This window comes from Procambarus clarkii, chromosome 17 (assembly GCF_040958095.1).
Source record: "Procambarus clarkii isolate CNS0578487 chromosome 17, FALCON_Pclarkii_2.0, whole genome shotgun sequence".
In the NCBI taxonomy this organism is placed as follows: Eukaryota; Metazoa; Arthropoda; class Malacostraca; order Decapoda; family Cambaridae; genus Procambarus; species Procambarus clarkii.
Genome location: NC_091166.1, coordinates 41532160 through 41554539, shown reverse-complemented (window position 1 = coordinate 41554539; position 22380 = coordinate 41532160). Strand labels below are relative to the sequence as shown.

The window sequence follows — 22380 nt, the reverse complement described above, 5'->3', positions numbered from 1 at the left end:
ATGTGCGATTTCCTCCCGTGCGCAAATCGCCAAATGCGATTTATCCTTATGGGTTTTCAATACTTTTTTCAATGCGCACCTGGATGTAGGACTTTTAAATAGCTTAGCAGTTTAAGGGTTAAAGAATGTCTTCAGCCTGGCATTCTTTGGATGATAAGTGCTTAGTTATTAATTATGATGAAGCCTGTGGTGAAGAGCCATTAGCTCAAAGAATATTCTGTATGTACACTAGAGTAGTTTTGTTAAGAACCTATTTAAGTGTTAATTGTCGCTATTGGTATGAATGAAACTGTAGCATTGAATATCCCTCAGACCATATTCCTTCTCACCTGTAGATGAGCTGCAACCCAATCTTGTCTTTATTCATGCCTGTGATGAGATGAGGAGTTGTGAGTCTGAAATGAGACAGTAATAAAGATTATTTTCCTGTCTTAGCATACAATTTAGTGGCCCAGAGTTTATTTACATTACATTTGGTGCAAGTGAAGAGACTTTGCTACACCTCATGTCAGGCATATCATGAGGGGAAAAGATATTCTTGCTTTGATATATCACTTATGTTAAATCTCCCATGTAAAGAATTATGTAATTTTTATTACTTATTTGTATGTTAGTGATGTTATTGCATAAACCACTAAGAACTTGGTCTGCTAATATAATTTGCAATTTTGTTTTTAAAGAGTAGTACAGTATACCGTATATATATATTGATATTATAACAAGAATACATTATCATATGGTCATTTCTTTTATGCAGATTACTACATTTTAACATTGTTTTAGCAAGTACAATATAAACAGGGTTGTCCTAGAGCACAAATGTGGACTAAAGTAATGCTTTGTCCCTTAATTTCTATACTCAAATACAGACCAAAAATAAATGTCGACTCTTAAGTCTAGAAGAGAAGCATAGGAAGAGCGACAGTGTAGCAAATGTCCCAGAGCCATATGCCTTGTCTAATCAAATTTGCTTGAGTGTGACTTTTAAGGTTTGTAAATATCATTGTATAAAACTTGTACATTACACATACAAAGTACTTCGTCATATTTTGAAAATGTTTATAATGAAAGATAATTATTACTGTACACTAGATAAATTGAAGCCAGTATATTAGAACACATCATTGTGTAATACAAAAATTTCATCAAACATTGTTGTTTAGCCAGTCAATATTCCTAAAATAAAGTTGAAATATTGTATTTATAAGAAAGCATGAAACACATAGCTAGGATAAACGGTAGTAAGTTCATGGCTCCGAAGACTTTTGTTGAGGTATGAGCCGTTGAGTAATGTTTCCTACTTTATATTACTTATGTCTGTAAATGTAATTGCAATGGGAATTTATATGGCATTCATTTTTTGGGTGAGATACAATAATTTGTATATAGTTATTGAAAATGTTAATTGTTGTTGCTAGAAATAGTGATACCTATACACAATTTGGAAAACATTTTACGATGGTAATTTATACTTAAAAGGTTAGTATATGTTTATATATATATATATATATATATATATATATATATATATATATATATATATATATATATATATATATATATATATATATATATATATATATATAATCAACTTTAATTTTCCTCCCTGGTGATTTATAATTTTTGTTTAAATGAGTTTTGCTACTAGCAGCAAAGACTATACATTTTAAATTTACGTAAAAACTTAAATAACAACAGGAAAATTCTTCAGAGTTTTGGGAATATTTATGAGATATGGTATCGCTGTTAATTATTATTGTTGTTACCTTTTTTTTATCCAGGATGTAATATTTATTACAGTACCATTAAGGCTCATCATTACTGATCTAGTCACACATTTTTAATTGTACTTGGGTTGCTCCAGCCTTGTTTGAATATAAACTTATATAAACCTTGTGTTTTTTCCAGTAATAAAGATAATTGAAGTTTTATTCTTGGAATTAGTTTATTGACCATGTATTGTGTGTACAGTGATTTTTGTTTTTGTGTGTGTGTATTTTGTAGCTATAATTTCATGTTTAATGAAATACATATATTTTTTAATATTGGAGAAGGTACAACCATGGCATACACCAAGAAATAATGAGTGTGATGATAATGTAGTGATTTTCAAAATATTGTATTAACAAAGTAAGTATTTTACAGTATGGTATTGAAAACATACACGTGTGTGTGTGTGTGTGTGTATATATATATATATATGCAGAAAAACCACATGTGAAAAAATAAAGAATGCTAAATGTGTTTTCGGCTTATATCGCCTTCATCAGAGCAAAGTAGAATGAAGGTACTACTTTGCTCTGATGGTGATTTAAGCCAAAAATGCATTTAGCCTTCTCTATTTTTCACATGTTGTTTTTCCGCGCACGCGCGCACATACACACATACATACATACATACATACATACATACATACATACATATATATATATATATATTATATATATATATATATATATATATATATATATATATATATATATATATATATATATATATATATGTCGTACCTAGTAGCCAGAACTCACTTCTCAGCCTACTATGCAAGGCCCAATTTGCCTAATAAGCCAAGTTTTCATGAATTAATTGTTTTTCGACTACCTAACCTACCTAACCTAACCTAACCTAACCTTTTCGGTTACCTAACCTAACCTAACCTATAGAGATAGGTTAGGTTAGGTTAGGTAGGGTTGGTTAGGTTCGGTCATATATCTACGTTAATTTTAACTCCAATAAAAAAAAATTGACCTCATACATAATGAAATGGGTAGCTTTATCATTTCATAAGAAAAAAATCAGAGAAAATATATTAATTCAGGAAAACTTAGCCTATTAGGCAAATCGGGCCTTGCATAGTAGGCTGAGAAGTGCGTTCTGGCTACTAGGTACGACATATATATATATATATATATATATATATATATATATATATATATATATATATATATATATATATATATATATATATATATATATATATATATAATAACAGTGTTATTTATATTACAGGGGGGAGGGATTGGGTATCTGGGACCTGAAAATATTTACAATTTTAGAAATTGTTTATTATGCCTGTTTAGGAGAGGTTAGTGCTTCAACTTAAACTGGTCATTTGTTATTTACTTATTAGGTTTCAGATTCATACATAATTAATGTATTGTGTGTACAGTAAATGACACAATAAATAACTGCTTCAATTTCTGATTGAAATAAAAGCCACTGCATAATATTTATGATAGAAGATTATGTATTAAAATTATGTAAACATTAAATTTGGTATTTTCAGGATTGAGCCAGCAGTGAAGGCTGGGAACTGCAATAGAAGAAATTTGGCTCAGAGTGCAGCAGAAAGGTTGAAAGGTGTGTAAAAATGTTATGGTCTTGCTACCTGTGGTTTCGGCTTCAGTGGCAGGTGTTATGGTCTTGCTACCTGTGGTTCCGGCTTCAGTGGCAGGTGTTATGGTCTTGCTACCTGTGGTTTTGGCTTCAGTGGCAGGTGTTTTGGTCTTGCTACCTGTGGTTCTGGCTTCAGTGGCAGGTGTTATGGTCTTGCTACCTGTGGTTCTGGCTTCAGTGGCAGGTGTTATGGTCTTGCTACCTGTGGTTCTGGCTTCAGTGGCAGGTGTTATGGTCTTGCTACCTGTGGTTCCAGCTTCAGGTTTTTTTCCCAAGTTGCTCGTTAGTTTCTTTCAGGAAGTAGTTGTAGATTTCTTTTCTGTGGGGAGCCCCTTCGGCTTCCTGGAGCTATCGGGGATAATTTGTGACTCATTAGACCGGGCATTAGTCTATGGAGTTCAGCCTACCAGGACTATGAGCCAGAACCTGACCTCCACAGAGAGGCACAGGGAGCAATGGCCCTGGAAAACCTCCCCCTGTGGTTGGGGGTTTCCTTATCTGCCAATGACTAGGGCTAGGCACCCAGAAAGGTAGGCATAACAATACAAACCCTACATGGGGATGAAAATTGCAACCAAAAACCTAACAGAGGCAGAACTTCCTCCAATTCCAAGAATACAAGCAAACGTCACTCTCTATCGCCGTGTCACTCGTCCTCGCAGCCCCCCTCCCCAGCCATTCCAGTTCATCAGCTAATGCGAACTGAGGCGAACGTCTTCTCTTATCTTGCTTTCCAAGCAGTGCTTACCTTCGTGGTGTCCTCTGTGATGTCGTGTGTGGTGGCCTGGTGTCCTCAAGAGTACCGGGGCTGCATGCACATAAGGGGCATCGTTCCCTAAATGCTCTGTGAGTACAGAGGCATTTAGCATTTGGCTTCGATCTTGCGCTTCTTTTCCCCTTTTCGAGCTGTCTTTGGCCTGGCATGAGGAGGATGTGGAGACGTTGAGTGCCGGGCCATCGTTGGATGTGCTGGCCTTGGCGGCTCGGGCGTTGGCCATGCTGTTGAAGCTATCCTGAAGGAAGCAGTGTCTCTGTTCTTTGCTTCTTGTCTCACTTGCTATCAGGCTCTGCTCGCTCTCTCTTTGGAATCTCCTTGGGCCCTGGCTCTTAGGTTTTCATCACTGTTTTGTCCATTGCTGTTTGCAGAGGCGGCTGTCATACAGTTTCTTCCCCTGCACTTCGTTGGGTCATCTCGGAGTGGGTGCGGTTGGGCGTGGTCGAAACGACCCTGTCCCTCAGGTGGGTTTCCCTCCTGTTTCCAGTGCCAAAACGAGACTGTGCGGATCTGCGGTTCATTATTGGCTTGTCCCATCTGAATCCCTGGATTTCTTGCCCCCTTCTTTTGGATGACCACTCTGTCTCAGGTTCGGCTTCTTTTGGAGCCTGGTGCTTGGATGGTGTCCCTGGATCTCAAGGACGCATACTGGCATGTTCCTATTCATACGGGGTTCAGGGACTGATAGGATTTCGTGGTAGGGCATCTAGCTTACCGTTTTCGTTGCCTTCCTTTTGGCTCGAATCTGCCACCTGGCATTTTCACGCGACAGGTCGTGGTGACCTGTCTGTGTCTGCTAGGGGTTCGGGTTCTGGCCTACCTCGTTAACTAGCTAGTGTGGGCTCCCAGTCGGTCTGCTTGTCTGGTTGCCATGGATGTGGCTCTTTCCCAGCTGGCCAGGTTTGGGTTCCTGGTGGGTGAAGGCCCATCTGGTTCCGTCCCAGGTACAGACCTGGCTAGGTCTTGTTTGGGACTCGTGAACTGCTTCCATGTCTCTCCTTCCGGAGGCATTGCTGCGGCTGCGGTGCTGCCTTTGGTTGTTTCTGGGGGTCCCGGGTCTCTTGGAGGTTGCTCAACAGTTGTGCAGGAGTCTGAACTTCACCGTGCTGGTCTACCCACTGGATCGGATTTGGCTTCAGCGTCTGTTCTGGTTCCTTTTGGGACACCCCTTCCACCTCTCTCGCGATTGCTGGGTTTGTCCGGAGGGTCCCTGGCAACCCTCCCTCCCTCCAGTCAGCAGTTTTTTTGTGTTGTTTGATACTTAGCTTCCGAACTGGATGACTGAGTAGTGGTGCTGGGAGGGCTGCGTAAACAAGCGGTGCGGCAGTGGAGTGTGACGTTTGCTTGTTTCCTTTGGATTAGAGGGAGTTCTACCTCTCTGTTCGGTGTTTAATTCTTAGTTTCTTATCATGTGGGGTTTGTTTTGTTATGCCTATCTTTCTGGGTGCCTAACCCTATCCGATGGCAGATAAGCAAAACCCCCAACCACAGTGGGGTTTTCCAGGGTCATTGCTCCCTGCAACCTCTCTGAAGGTGCCAGGTTCTGGCTTGTGGTCTCTGGTAGGTCGAACTTCATAGCTAATGCCCCGGTCTAATGTATCACACATCAGCTCGATAGCCCTGGGAAGCCTAAATGTTGTTTCATTACATTCAACGCTTGTTTTTTCGAGGTATAAATTGATTGTACTATATTGTTTTTATACGTGGTGAATTACTTTTGTATAATCCTTTCATACATAATTTTTATTTAAGAAGTTTGGAAAATCCAGGATTGTAAGATTAAACTAAGTTCTTTTAATGGAGCAGCTGATGGGTTAATATGTATATTACTGTATAATTTGTAACTTGTACCTTTCAGGTGTGTGTGGCTAGCAAAAGTTTGCAAGGTGTAAAAGAACATTAGGTGAGATAGTAGTCAAGTTCTCAAGAACATACAACCATGGGCAAGCAGAACAGCAAACTCAAACCAGAAGTGTTGGAAGATCTTCGTTCCAATACAGAGTTCACAGGTGAGGAATTGGTGGGATAGTGCTTACTCCATGGTAACTATCTTAGTGTCTCGCATATCTGCCAGACAATGCTTAATTAAATGCAAGTTACTTTGCCTGGTAACTTGCCTAGGAGGCTTGGTCGAGGACTGGGCCGCGGGGATGCTAAGCCCCGAAATCATCGCAAGGTAAGGTACTAGTCATAATATGGATATTCTATAAATGTACAAATTCTAAGGAGGTAATGAGTGGCACAGACACCTTGTTTACATGCTTTTAGTGTCTAGGTAGACAACATTACTTGTTTTTCTTGAGCTCTTAGGCCAATTTAGGGGATACCAAAGGCTGTTTTTAATTTGTGTAAATGACCTTGCAGAAGGTGTGAGCTTGTACATGTCGATGTTTGCAGGTGATGCAACGTTAATGAGGAAAGTACCCTGAAGAGTGTAGGGTACTTGTAGGGTGCTGCAAGGAGACCCTATCAAACTTCAGGAGTGGGCAGATAAATGGCTGATGGAATTCAATCCAAAGAAGAGCAAAGTAATGAAAATGGATAAGGGAGACTTGTTTTAATTATACCATGAGGGAAGGGAATTACAGGAAACATTAAAAAAATACCTGGGAGTACACATAATCCCAACACTTGACACCAAAAGCTCATATGCACAGGATAACATCAACAGTATATGAGGAATATGCAAACATGAAAATGTCATTCAAGAATTTAAACAAAGAGGCTTTCAAATCCCTACATACTGCCTATGTGAGACTTGAATATGCAGTTCCAGTCAGGAACCCACACCTTGTGAAGCCTAAACAAAAACTTGAGAAAGTTCAGAGGTTTACAACTAGCTTAGTATCAGAATGGAGATGCCTCAGCTATGAGGACAGGTTGAGAGAACTCAGCCTTACAACATTGGAGGAGAAAAGAAACAAAGGATATGAAAATTATGTACACGATCTTGAAGGAAATAGAGAAAGTGGATAAAGGAAGCATATATATATACAGTATTAAAAAGAGGTAAGACAAAGGTACAAGTGGAAGCCGGATTTGCATTAGGTAATTAATATGCCAGGTATAAATGATGGGCCTAGATATTTATTCCCATAGTCACTGATAGATAAGCACCAAACCAAATCCCAACCACTTCACACTTCCCCCATTTCTCTAATCACATTTGTCCTTGTAATACTGTCTCCTTCATTTCTCTCCTCATTTGCATACAACTACAAATATTAATCTATAATGTACTCTATAACCTAACTTATATTATAAATGTCTTTATATTTACAGACGCTGAGATCCAAGAATGGTACAAAGGTTTCCTTAAAGATTGTCCAACAGGCCACCTTTCAGTTGAAGAATTCAAGAAGATATATGGGAACTTCTTTCCATATGGCGACGCATCAAAGGTACATCTTTTAGAAAAGGATGAGAAAACATTTCATTCTACTATATAGAATTTATGGATAAAGTTAGCTCATGGCTAGTTAAACAGTGTGTTCATTGAGGATTCATATCATCATCGATAAAACACATCCATAATATTTGTACTCATTTACATTGGTTAGTTATGTATTAGATGTAACTATTGTTCTCTGGACAGGGAGGAATCCAGTCAGTCATAGAACATCTTACTCAGCAATCTATGAAACAGCAATAATGCAGTATTGCATTGGTCACTGTGTTATTTTACATCATACAGTAAGATACCTATTCCTCTGTTTAGAGCATCTAACTTCTCATGATTTAATTTTGATATCAATTTTCTTTCTGAACCTTTGTCAACAGTCCTCTTGTTACGACCTCTCTTAGCCAGTAACTCTAGTTCTAGTGTCTGTCTGTCTCTCTCTCTCTGTCTCTCTCTCTCTCTCTCTCTCTGTCTGTCTCTCTCTCTCTCTCTCTCTCTCTCTGTCTGTCTCTCTCTCTCTCTCTGTCTCTCTCTGTCTGTCTCTCTCTCTCTCTCTCTGTCTTTCTCTCTGTGTGTGTGGCCCTAGTGCCTCCTTCGTGACAGATCCAACCCCAAATCAGGGTGAAGTTATCAAAACAGAGCAGTAATATACAACCAAAGGGGGAGGGGTTAAACAACACTAGATAAACTGTCAGTTAAGTACTAGACATAGTACTTAAGCTGGGGAGGCTTAAGAGAGCCGGTGGCTGAGCGGACAGAACACTGGGCTCGTGATCCTGTTGTCCCGGGTTCGATCCCGGGCGCTGGTGAGAAACAATGGGCAGAATTTCTTTCACCCTGTTGCCCCTGTTACCTAGCAGTAAATAGGTACCTGGGAGTTAGTCAGTTGTCACGGCCTGCTTCCTGGGGGTGGAGGCCTGGTTGAGGACTGGGCTGCGGGGACACTAAGCCCCAAAATCATCTCAAGATAGTACTTAAATACTATCTACAGGTAATCATATACAATAAATATACACAAGTATATATATATATATACTTATATATATATACATATATATATATACTTATATATATATACATATATATATATACTTGTGTATATTTATTGTATGTGATATTAGATTGAAAATCAAATATTTTCCAAGTGTAAATTATTACGCATCTCTCCTATATGCCCTCTAGAAATACAGATTTTAACATTTTAATCGGTCCCAATAAATTAGGTGTTTTATTGAGTGGATTCTGGTAGTAAAGTGTCTTTGCATGCTCTTTTGGTCAGCAATTTTGCCAGCTTTGAATGAAGCTGTTATTGTGCAACAATATTCCACGCTATAGAGCACTAATGTCTTGAAAAGTTTCATCATTGTTATGGCATCCCTCATTTGAAAGGTTCTTGTTTTTCAACCTGTCATTTTTCTTGCTGTTGTGACAGCTACTTTATTGTGTTCTTTATAGGTAAGGTCTTCCAACATGATTACTCCCAGATCCTTATCATTGCTTTTTCATTCTATAGTATAATTTCACTGTGTGAAATAAAATATGTGGTTTCCATTTTTTAGATTTTTGTCATTTCCATAGCACAGGAGCTGGAACTTATCTTCATTAAACATCATACTATTTTCTGTGGTCCACTGAAAGACTTGATTTACATCAGATTCGAGGTTTGCTGTCCCCTTTGTTATTTACTCTCATTCTCTCATAAAAATCCTAGTGTCGTCTGCAAAGGATGATATGTATCCTTTTCTGTCCAATATGAGGACGAGAAACAGTACTGGAGCAAGCACAGTACCCTAGGGACTGAGCTTAGTGGAAAAGCTTTCCCTGGCATGGAAAAAGAGAACTGGGCACCTCTCTGAGGGGACCAGGTTCTGGCTCGTGGTCCCCCGGTAGGCCAATGAGAACTCTGCGACTGATGGTGCCTAGTAGTATAGCACTGAATCAGTAATAATAGCTTCAGGAAGCCTCTGGGGCTCATCCAGAAATTGGTGTTTCATTACATTCAATGCTGTTTTTGTTTTTTTAAGTCATAGGGATTGTGTGGCCAGACTACATTTTTATTTCAGTTCTTGACATCTACTAGTTGAATAATCAGTAGAAGTGAAGCACTACAAAATTAAACGAACCTGTAGCACCCTTCTTATTAGTGACTGCATGGTTACTGTCATTGTAGACAAGTGTTCTTTATGGTACAGTACTTACAACACTGCTCATTGTCTTGTTGATGTTACATATGACACTTTTTTGTGTGCAATTGCTACTCTTTAACTACACCAGTGCCTTGATTATCCACTCTCTTGCACCATCCATATTTTATCATTATTTCCCACTTCTAAGATAGCAGGAGGTGTTGTCTGTTGCTGATGCATATCATGAACTTTATACAAATTACAGTCTCATGGGCAATTAAAAATTCCCTCTAGTATTGATAATGTAAAAATTTGTTGGAAAATTTAATTTAGGAAGAGGCAATTATTATACTATTCTATACAAAAAGGTTCAATAGGTTGTGAATGTACATATTATTGTGAAGCAATGGTACACTCTTGCAAAGCCACATGACATGCATAGTATTTTAAGCACGGTATGCTCAAGTTATGTCCATGATTTAATAATAATCATAATAATAATAATAATAATAATAATAATAATAATAATAATAATAATTCACTTTGTCTGGGACAGGCAGTGTGTGTATGTGTATATATACAACAGGCTTATATCAAGGTCCTTCCAACCCGGTCGGCCGAGCGGATAGCACGCTGGACTTGTGATCCTGTGGTCCTGGGTTCGATCCCAGGCACCGGCGAGAAACAATGGGCAGAGTTTCTTTCACCCTATGCCCCTGTTACCTAGCAGTAAAATACGTACCTGGGTGTTAGTCAGCTGTCACGGGCTGCTTCCTGGGGGTGGAGGCCTGGTCGAGGACCGGGCCGCGGGGACACTAAAAAGCCCTGAAATCATCTCAAGATAACCTCAAGATGAACCCCCCCCACCCCAGGTCGAACTACTGACCTGTTTGCTATGCAACCCAGGATAAAACTTCACAACAAGCTGACTAACTCCTGGTTACCTGTTTACTGCTAGGTGAACAGAGGCAATAGGTGATAGGAAATGTGCCCAACCGCTTCTGTCCCATCCAGGATTCGAACCTGGAATTCCCAATTGTGAGCCGAGAATGAACCCATCTGTACAGGTTAACATCACTGTTGCTACAGCTTGGCACTTACTTGAGGTTGGAATGGGCGCTTACTTGTTCAGCATAGCAGTGTTGTAGAAAAATAGTTAAATATACTCAGTAATATCCAACCTTTCATCGCTGGTAGCATCATTTCCAACACAAAACATCCACAATAGCACCACAACACTAGCAAGCCATCCACAACATTAGTAATATGTCCACAACATGATTTTCATCTGTATAATAGGCTAGATGTTATTTAAGTATTCCTCATTAATCAGTGCTATACATCCTCTATAAAAAAAATGTAACTTCTATTTAGTTATGGTCATTGCCACTTAAAAATATTGCTTTTTGTGTACACACTGTACATGTTTTTCATACGTTCACATTGTGTATTAATTCAAGTATGCTTTATTAACAACTGTATTCTCTATTCGTAAGATTGTTCTAAATAACCCTGCTATTGTAATATACACTGTTCAGTGTTGTGAGTCACATGAGTTGTCTCAAGGTGTGTGAACAGACATAAATTAAGTTGTTAATTTTTAATGATCACAAATGGGTACATTTTCGTTTACAAAAATTGTATTGTTGTTGGTGAAATAGGTAATTATCTAAAGAAGATGCAAAGCTAGGTAGACTATGTAGCATAGCATTGTGTTGCTAGTTATTCATAAGGCACTAGACATCTAGACATGCAATAGGCACTAAATTTCACTCTAGATGCCACAAGAACAGAACAGAACAACAAAAGGTAAGCAATATCAAAGGTGTCAGATTCACCAAGGATCCTATCAAGGAACAAATGACTCCTAGGGAGATTAGGAAAACAAGACAAGAGCATCAAGAAAATTGGGCACTCTACCAGAAGGTACACGACTGTAAATTAGACAATGAAGTTTAGACAAAACAGTGTAGGAGGATGTTTCATTAAGTGACCGTGCCTTACAGGGCATCTTACAGCTGAGTGGACAGTGCTTCGGATTCGTAGTCCTGAGATTCCGGGTTCGATCCCTGGTGGAAGCGGAGACAAATGGGCAAAATGTTTCTTTCACCCTGATGCCCCTGTTACCTAGCAGTAAATAGGTATCTGGGAGTTAGACAGCTGCTATGGGCTGCTTCCCGGGGGGTGTGAAACAAAAAGGAGGCCTGGTCGAGGACCGGGCCGTGGGGACGCTAAAGCACTGAAATCATCTCAAGATAACCTCAAGAAGATAACCATGTGCTAAATGGGTGTGACTGATACGCAACATGGCCAAAACTGTTTATTGCCTTTTACAGTGGTAGAAAGAAGGCCAATGGGGATAATTTAGGAGCATACAGTTAATTACCTGTAATACCAGCCCAGTGATCCTGCCAACAGTAGTGGATTGCATAATGAATGACTGGATAGAAATCTGAATAAGGAGCCATTTCCGAGAAATGGTGCAAGCATGAATGGCTTCCTTGGTGGCGGCACTTGAAAAATTCATTCGAGGTAACTCCAATGTGGCTGGGAATAAACACTAAAATCTTTATTATGGATCATGAAGGTACAGGTGTAGCAGTGTTTGAGTTGCATTAGGCACAAATAATCTGTAGGTATGTTTTATGTTAAACTGACTAAGGTTCTTGCTTTGCCTAATCTTCTTTCATAGTCACATTTTTTTTAATTTATAACACTGAAGGTACTTTATAAATATTCTAAATGATGAGTTCATTATTTGCTTGCTAAAATGGGAGGATTGATTTCATATACAGTACCAAAAATGTTGACATTTCCTGTATTCTAAATTACTCGGTAACGTGGCAAAGCAAGACTTTTGTAGGGTTAGAGTTGATTTGTCAAGTTTCATGACCATAATTAAAACTGTCATGATGCTGGTATGGCTTTGATGCTTTAACCTATGCTCTCATTTCCTGGCTCTGTGACGCCTTATACTGTACTCGAAAGTCAAACCTCGTTCCTTTAACCCCTCAGTTTTTTTTTTAAATTAACTTTGAAAGAGTGACTAGCATGAAACCAAATACTAAACTGCAATTATATGAAAAGGTTGTCCTTACAACACACAAAATAATTTAGCTGTTGATATATCACATGCATTTTTTATGAAAATTAAGTGAATTTTAGTTAGTTTTTATCGAAAAAAGAGACGAGAGCCACAAAGGGGCCAAGCAAACGAGGTTTGACAGTTTTATGTGCAACTCTTCATCACTTACCTTCCCAAGCAGTTTGCGGAGCATGTGTTCCGGACCTTCGATGCAAATGGGGACGGCACCATAGACTTTCGAGAGTTCTTATGTGCCCTTTCTGTCACATCAAGAGGAAAGCTGGAACAGAAGTTGAGGTGGGCCTTCTCAATGTATGACCTCGATGGAAATGGATACATCAGTCGACAGGAGATGCTGGAGATCGTTACAGTAAGAAGCTTGTTTGTTAATTATCTCAGATTTAATCCAACATGAAATCCAACAAAATGGATTTTGAATGGGGAAAACAAATATTTTCTGCTGATGATTGTACAGTATTTGTTAACGTGCAAATAGGTAAACCTTGAACACTGAATTATAGAAGCATCTTTATAAAGACAGAAGCATAAGTTATAAATAAAGAGTATACATGATAATGCCACAGGGTTCATTTGTTTGTTTTATAATATTTCATTTGTATAAAGCACCTAATTTTGCTCAGCATTTTGGATTAGACTTAAGGCTACGAAGATCAAAATACTGACATTAATAGTAATGCCTAATGAATTACATTTTGTTATTATTATAACTAGCCTTTTGTTACATTTACTGAGACTTTGTAATTTCTGTATTATTACTGACTGCAGTATTATTAATCTTAGATATATATTTTTAGTTTGATGTTATTGTACACATTATGTCAAAATGTAAGACCCACAAAATTCAAGTTCAAATTTGGTATACTTCATAAAAAGAGAGGGAGGGTTGCCAGGGAACTCACCCAGAAAATGGCATTTCATTACATTCAACGCTGGTTTTCTGTGGAGAGCCCCTCCAGCTCCCCGGAGCTACCTAAACAAAGATAAGAAAAAAAGGGACTTGCTCAGGAGGCAGTCGTTATTCGTTCCTCAACTTGAAGTAGAGACAACTGGGTGCAACCTGCGACCCAAGGCTACACATGCCTGGGTAGGGGCCAGGATCATTAACAATATACCATGCAGCCAGGACCCTGTTTGACTACCAAAAACCCTGCGCCCGAATGTCGGCCCAGGACATGTTACCAAAAACAGCAGCCAAAGCCGTGAACTTATGAATGTTGTGAGCATGGGGATAGACTGCAGGCTGGCTGGACCGAATAACCTGTGGACGACTTGGGAGACCCGCGCCCTAGAACAGGAAAGAAGGGATACCAGGTCCACCCAAAGTGCGTCCCCAGTTGCTGAAGCCCACAAGTTTTAGTTACGGCAAAGAGCCGTAACTGAACACAAGACATGATGCATCTCCGGCCGAACCAACCAAGCATCAATAACCCAAGGACCCTTCAGAAAGCAGCAGTCTCATTCTTTGCCAGAAAAGGAGGATACGACTGCAAACGAACAAACCGACCACCAGGACCGAAAGAGCAGAAACCCCTGCGCCGGAGGAGAGGATGAAGCTCCTCGACCCGACCCCCAGGGGCCAATGCCAATAAAAAAAGAGCCCTAGTAAAATGATCCTGAACCGGAGGGGCCATCACAAACTGAGGAGAAGAGAGAGAAAAGAGAGCACCCGGTTCAACGACCAGGACCGACAGAAAATAGACCTCACACAATTTACAAATTGCATGGAAAAGAATTAAAGAACTCTAACAAAGAACGAGATCTAGGGGGTTGTTTTGAATAGTAATCAGTCGCCAGAGGAACACACAAAGAATATTGTGCAAGGAGCATATGCATCGCTTTCCAACTTCAGAATCGCTTTTAATTACATGGATGATGAAATACCAAAAGTATTCATGACTCTTGTGAGACCTAAATTGGAATATGCAGCCATTGTATGGTGTCCATATCTGAAGAAGCACATTGGTAAACTGGAAAAGATGCAAAGGCATGCTACAAAATGGCTTCTGGAACTGGAACTGTAAAACAAGACTTAAAGAATAGGCTAGAGGTGTTATATATGTCAAAGCTAGAAGATAAAAGAAAAAGAGGTGATATGATCACCACTTGCAAAATAATAACAGGAATCAACCAAATTGACAAAGAGGAATTCCTGCAGCTGGCAACCTCAAGAATAAGTGATCATAGATTCAAGCTAACTAAACAAAGCTGCCAAAGAAATATAAGAAAAATTTAGCAAACAGTGGTAGATGGTTAGAATAAGTGAGATGATGGTTGAGGCTAAAACTGTCAATAGTTTCAAAGTGTTCTATGACAGAGAGCTTGGAAGACAGGACACCATAAGTGTAGCACTCATCCTGTAACTACACTTATTACACGGGTTCAATTCCATTTTACAGCCTTGATGTTTATTCATAATTTCATCATGTTATTGTGATTTTTAATATGCAATGATCATAATTTTTGTATAATACAGAGCAATTTTTGCTTATCAAAAATTGATTTTTATTACAGGCAATTTACAAGATGGTTGGCTCTGTGATGAAGATGCCAGAAGATGAAAGTACCCCTGAAAAACGTACAGACAAAATCTTTCGTCAGATGGATAAGAATAAGGATGGCAAGCTAAGTCTTGAAGAATTCATCGAAGGGGCTAAGAGTGACCCATCCATCGTACGCCTGCTGCAGTGTGACCCTCAATCATCTCAGTGACCTCTCTGAATCTAACCTTACCTCATCTAACCTGTCTAAATATCTGACAACCTTAACCTTGTAATTACTACTTTTTGCCATAATAAACTCCCAGTCTCTAACATACCTTAACATTAATATCCTTCTTTAAACTGTCCACAGTCTCCCTAAAGCCCTTTATTCCTCTTACCTTCCCAAGCATTCCGCTCTCTCTCTCTCTCTCTCTACGTCTCTGAACCCCTTTGCATCAGCCCCTTCCCAACCCACACAAGATTCTCTTGTTTTATAGGTCAGATTCTGTTCCCACACTCCCAGCTTCACTTAGCTTTGAAGTGTCCCTATCTCACCTTATCTTGTCCTTATCCTTAACTAGCCCCTGGAGGGTTATAAGGACTAGGCTTACGGTGTGAATCACACCATCGCCTCGCTGTATTAAAATGCCGACCTCTAGCCCTATGTCACATTCGTGTTAGGCTGATTGGCAATGAACCTGCTAAAGACAGCAACTAAAGGGCTGTATTTGTTTTATAGTGTTAGATAGATATGGGGCTGAAAGTTTTAAGGGATGTAACTTTTGTAATGAAGCTGGGCCTATGTGGGGTTTGTGGGTTGTGTGGAATGAACAATTGTACTGGGCAGGAGGATGTTTACTCCTGCTTAGCTATCCTGTATGTACTGCATGTTACCTGCACAAAGATTTCCTTGTCTGGTGCTCACCTGTCAGAGTCGGAATAAGTAAGAACAAAGGTGTAGCAACACATAGGGTTTGTAATTTTTCAACGATCCCAATTGTACTTAATTAGTGGAGAGTTGGCTTTATTCTGTCGAATGTTCCGAGTCATTCTACATACCAGTTACGTGTATTCCATTTCTATTTTTATTTACATTTTGTCAATTGCATGTTAATACTGGCAGGTGTTTGATTTTCCCATATTCCATGGAAAACTCCTGACAAATTGGTGATCATTAGTATAATTTTTATTTAGTTTGAAAGATTTAGTAAGATTATCCAAGGGCTGGTAATGATTTTTTAAAATTGTAAATACATTTAAGGAGAAGGTAATTGACAGAACTCAATTTCCAGAAAAATAGAGGCTTAACTTAAACAAATTTGTTTGCCCCATAAACTGCAGTTTAGAAATAAAATGTCAATCTCCTAATAATCATTACCTTCTCCTTTGTCTAGTGTACTTGTGACCTTGTGGATAATGAAGAGGTATTAAGAACATTTACATTTAGGTAAGTTTTAGTGAAGTACCAAATTGTTAAAAAATAAGCTGGTTAAAATTGCCTAAGTGGCTATAGCATATCTGACTACCGAGTCAGAAGTATCCTGGATATGGGGGCTGCCAGAAAGCTACGCTTCTTGATATGAATGTGGTAAAGTTTTCCCCTGCCTTTGCAATCAGTGTGTATTCAACAACTGTTCTTCATCTTTGTGCCAAAGTGTCATGAGGATTTTTTTTCTTACAAAGACTCCCTATTTTCCCCTGAAACACTTTTGGGGTAGCAGTGGGGCACTTTACCGTCTTGCAATTTGGCAATTTGCCTTCTTGCAGTATAGCAATTTGCCTTCCTGCAATAGGGCAATTTGCCTTTTTTGCCAAGGAATACCTTACCTTCTTCCAATGGGGCACTTTGCTACCATGCTTCATGGGTGGTAAAAGATGAAAGTAATCAAGAATGATGTTGATACATCAGTTCTTCTCTAGGGTGGTGTAATGACGAATATCTTCCTCTCGCCCACGGTGTATAACTTGCCTCGTTTCTGCTACATTCTCACCACTTTCCATTATTAAGAGTGCTAACAAAGTATGGGTACCTCTGATTTTTCCGATTTACTCCCTTGATTTAAATGGAGACATTTCAGACATCCTTTATTATTGTGTGCACAAAATATGTCTCATGATCATCAATTTTGTGCCATTGTTTGAGATATTAAAATGGTATAACACCTATTTTAATCATAAATTAAATATAATAACAATGTTTGACAATGGACTCAAGTTGCTGACCATTCTGCATGGGTTTTCAGGCTGTGGATTCAATGCAAGACTAAATGAGCATAATATAGAACTTTTAACAGTTCCTGGTACAGGTCTTATCTTTTAAGTCAGTATTTTATATATTTGCTGTGTATGTTAAATCTCACTCTGACTATACTATCCATAGCTCAAACTATGCAAAGATGACCAGCATTTTTTTTCATTGTTTTGAGAAACAAAATTAGTCTGAATTTCTGGAGAAATACAAGTGGAATTAAGCTAGGAAAACCTCCATGTATAGTTTGCAACACACTGTATAAATGTGATCCTCAATTGCCACTTGTGTGTCCTGAATATGAAATTGTCTGTAAAAACAATCACATCTGATAATGCTGGCATAATGAACACTCGTAAAATAATTTTCTATTTTGGTAAGCCATCACGTGTGCTGCATAATTCTGAGTATCTTCCTGTGATTACCACTGTTGTGTTATCTGATGACGCTTTATGACTGCTATTGTCAAAGTCTGTATTTTTTTTTGTTACTTTTGCCAGGAATTGTTGTCTGCGGGATTGCTATAATCTTCCGCCAAGCACAGGCTGCTTTGAAATTGTAGAGCGTCATCACTCGAGCTGTAATTTTCTTTACTACGGTACATTGCTAAAGAGAACACCGCCCACCACCATCAGTGCTATTTATGCCTCTTCATCTCAATTTCAAGTAGAGGTGGAACAGGAAAGAAGGGGTTTTGTGGGATAAGTGCAGTTTCAGCATTTTTTGGGAACTTTTTAATCTGTAGTACAGTATTTTGATCTAATTCCATGCTTCAATTTCTATGTTTCATAAAGAGTTGCACAATATAATTTTTCTATAAATAAGCATTGGGGTTTGGTGCTTACCCACATATTTCACTGTGCAGTGCCTCTCATTAAATTAATCTTGCATCCACTTGTACCTTACCCCAAATCTAGTTGCTGTTCATTAAGATGCTGAAGATAACTACAGTGCAACTTCTCTTTCATTGTATGGTTCCTGTATAAGATTAAATTGCACGTGTAATGTGATCAGAAAAGTGGTTTGTGTAGGCAAGTGTCTAAGCTCTGACCTCTGAATAAAATGAAGCTATAAGGTGTAAATGAAATGTTTGCGGTTTTGTTAAGACAGTTTATTTAACAAAATTATTTAAGCTCTTGATTTATTAGAAAACTTGCATCAAGTTCTGTGTATGGAATGTGACTAAATGGATTACCTTGCGTCGATTCTGGGGATCAATGTCCCGGCAGCCTGGTCTCTAACTAGGCCACCAGGTGTGGCCTCCTCTTTGTCCAGGGTATCCTCATAAACCATATTGTATTTACATAGGCTAATTGTTAGTGTATTTTGAGTGTACACAAGATGAAAGGTATAGATCTGCTTTGCATTACTAACTACTGTAAATTCAACATAAAACCCAAGTGGCCAGAACTGAGACACAAACCTACACGTGTGCATACTCAAGAACCAAAGTTGATGTTTTGTCAGGTTTCTTCCTTGTTGTATTTCCCTGTGAGACAGAGTATCAAATAAAAGTACAGCAACAAGACTTACTGTCCTTAATTTTTTTTTTTTTTTAATATTTCCACTTATTCTACTGAATGTAAGTATTAAATTGATAGCTTTGATCATACATGGTAGCTCTATTTTGAAAGAATTAAAAGGATTGTCAAAAGAAAGATCTTAATTTTTTTCCTCCTGCCTCATAATAAAGATTTCTCAGCTGACATTTATAATATAGCTGTCTGCATTGCATAGAACTATTAATACAGTATTTCTATGCTAAGACTGCTCTTCTTTGAAGAGCAGTCTTCCTTGAAGAATGATTCCATTCTTCTTTCCATGTTCACAGCAAGGTAATAATGTGGTAAAACGTAAACAAATATTCCAATGCCTGAATAAAATTATACTGTACAGGGGTACCTCGGTTTAAGAGTTTAATCCGTTCCTGGAGACGGCTTGTAACCTGAAAATTCGTAAACCGAAGCTAATTTCCCCATAAGAAATAATGGGAAATGAATTAATCCATTCCTGACCACCCAAAAACCTCACTTCAAACTAAATTTTATACCTAATTCATCGAAATCTACACTACAAAACTATGTTCAAGTTATTACTTACCTTGCTGATGACTGCTATTGGCATATGAAAGATAGTGAGGAGGAGGGGGGAGGAGGAGAGGTGTTACTGTTTGGAAGGGGAGTCCCCTTCCATTATAACATCAGGCAGTGAGGACTTCTCTGGTGTGCACTCTCTGGCATGTTTTGCCTGATTCACTAGGACCTGCTTGTGGTTCACTGCTTGCTTGTCTTACTAAGAATCTGTCTAAAGACACTTTTTTTCCCTACATTTTAACACTTGTCTGTAGTAAGACATCACATTATCCTTTAAAAGGTCAATGCAACGGCCTGCTACAGCTTTATCTGGGCAAGTTTTTTCAACAAAACTTTGCAGTTCCTCCCATACTTCACAAATTTTCTTAATGAGGAAGGGAAATCCTCTACTCACAACTATTTTCTTAGGTTGACCCTTACCACTGGCTTTCTTGGGACCCATTGTGAGATATATAATAACAACTTTTATGTTCAAATGGCCAAATATCCAACAAAACACTGTAAATCCTGGTGAAGAATTGAGGTGGGATAGTCACTGGGCGCGAGGCACTGGTAAACTGAGCAGCGATTGCCGTGCCACCACACACTAGTCGGCCCGTACGTGTATCAACACCCTCATATCCCGATACAAAATTTCCGAACAAATCCTGCTCGTAACCCGAAAAACTCGTAACCAGGCCTGCTCGTAAGCCGAGGTACCACTGTAGTTATAAGATACACAGTAGATCAGATTATAGTATAATACAGTACTGTACTGTATTTGTGTATTTTATAAAGCCACTGTTTACAAGGAGCATTTCTGCCATAATATAACATGATTTTTTTTTTTTTTTTAGTAATAAGGTAGAGTGAAATTTCGGTTTTCGTATGCGCCTGTTTTCGTATTTTTTGGTTCTCGTACTCAATTTCTTTGAAAAATTAGATTCCGTACTTGTTGTTTGTCTCAGTTTTTGGAGTTTGTTTATACACATACGGTTCCACCGAGCTCGTGGCGCTTCAGTTTACCAATGTCTCCTGCCTAAAGATGATTGCGTTAGAATTCTTTGTAAAGAACTTCATGGCTTTTTTGGTTTCTGAACATAAAAGTTCTTATTATATATCACACCATGGGTCCCATGAAAGTCAGTGGTAATGTTCAACTTAAGAAAATAGCTGTGAGGATGACGATAGAGGAAAAGCAAAAGATCATTCGTAGTGAGACAATGTGATGTGCCACGAGACATATGTGATGGGGAGCCGGTTGGCCGAGCGGACAGCACACTGGACTTGTGATCCTGTGGTCCCGGGTTCGATCCCGGGCGCCGGCGAGAAACAATGGGCAGAGTTTCTTTCACCCTATGCCCCTGTTACCTAGCAGTAAATAGGTACCTGGGTGTTAGTCAGCTGTCACGGGCTGCTTCCTAGGGGTGGAGGCCTGGTCGAGGACCGGGCCGCGGGGACACTAAAGCCCTAAAATCATCTCAAGATAACCTCAAGATGTCTCACTACAGAGAAGTGATAAAATGTAGGGAAAAAACAAGTGTCTATAGACAGATTCTTAGTAAGACGAGCAAGCAGTGAGCCACAACCGGTTACTAGTGGTATGCCTGCAAAATGTGAGAGTACCCCAGAAATATCATCACTGCTGTTATAATGGAAGGGGACTCCCCTTCTAAACACTAACACCTCTCCTCTTCCCCAACCCCCATTCCCTCACTGTCTGAATAAAATGTATTTTTTCGTTAATATATTTGGGGGTGTGGAACGGATTAATTCAATTTACATCATTTCTTATGGGAAAATTCGTTTTGGTTTTCATATTTTTGGGGTTTTGAACCGTCTCTGGGAATGGATTAAATACGAAAATTGAGGTACAGTACCACTGTACTAATAATATATGAAATGTAAGCTAATACAGTATATGTGAATGGATAAGAAAATTTAACAAATGATGCATAGTTTTCCACAGTGATACTTAATAATGAAGGCTTAATTTTTTTTAGGGTATTATAGGCTATTATAGTAACTATATAGTAATGAAACTATAGGCTACTTTTATAGCTTTAAAGGTACCTGAATGTACCTGGATTACTTGGCTGTTAGGCTGTTACTTGGAGTGGCCCACAGGCCCACATATCCACCACTGCCTGGTTAGTCCAGCACTTCTTGAAGAAAACTATTTAGTTTTCTCTTGAAGATGTCTTCGTTTGTTCTGGTAATATTTTTTATATACGCTGAGAGGAAGTTGAAGAACTGTGGACAGTGTTCTCAGATTGTGTCTATGGCACCCCTGCTCTTCACTGGTTCTATTCTGCATTTTCTTCCATATAATTCATTCCAGTATGTTATTTTACTGTGTTGATTTGGGACCTGGCCTTCCAATATTTTTCATGTGTATATTATTTTATATCTCTCTTGTCTCCTTTCTTGGGAGTACATTTGGAAAGCTTTGAGATGATCCCAGTAATTTAGGTACTTTATTGCATCTATGTATGATGTATATGTTTTTATTTTTTATATATATATATACAAGAATATGTACATTCATGTACAGCCACTAACATGAGTAGCATTTCGGGCAAGTCCTTAATCCTATGTTCCCTGGAATATGACCCCGCCAAATTGTTTAATCACCAGGTACCCATTTTACTGTTGGGTAAACAGAGGCGACAGTTAAGGATTGACACCCAGTAAATCCTCCCCCAGCCAGGATACGAACCCAAGCCAAAGTGTTCACGAAATGCCAGACGAGTGTCTTAACCACTATACCATGGGGA

The 22380-nt window shown here is 38.9% G+C and overlaps 1 protein-coding gene across 8 annotated transcripts in view; it reads left to right on the top strand.

Annotated features, from left to right (window-relative positions):
- Positions 1 to 19189, top strand: part of Nca (neurocalcin homolog) — a 472011-nt gene extending 452822 nt beyond the window's left edge. For 5 of the 8 annotated variants that reach the window (XM_069325890.1, XM_069325887.1, XM_069325891.1 and 2 more), the window contains 5 exons: positions 3287 to 3360; positions 6030 to 6180; positions 7454 to 7572; positions 12961 to 13152; positions 15315 to 19189. In XM_069325890.1, coding sequence (XP_069181991.1) covers positions 6111 to 6180; positions 7454 to 7572; positions 12961 to 13152; positions 15315 to 15512 — 579 coding nt within the window. In that variant the 5' untranslated portion in view covers positions 3287 to 3360; positions 6030 to 6110 and the 3' untranslated portion in view covers positions 15513 to 19189. The remainder of the gene's footprint in view (positions 1 to 3286; positions 3361 to 6029; positions 6181 to 7453; positions 7573 to 12960; positions 13153 to 15314) is intronic. The other 3 variants (XM_069325892.1, XM_069325893.1, XM_069325894.1) reach the window with 1 other exon arrangement.
- The last annotated feature ends 3191 nt before the right edge of the window (positions 19190 to 22380 follow it).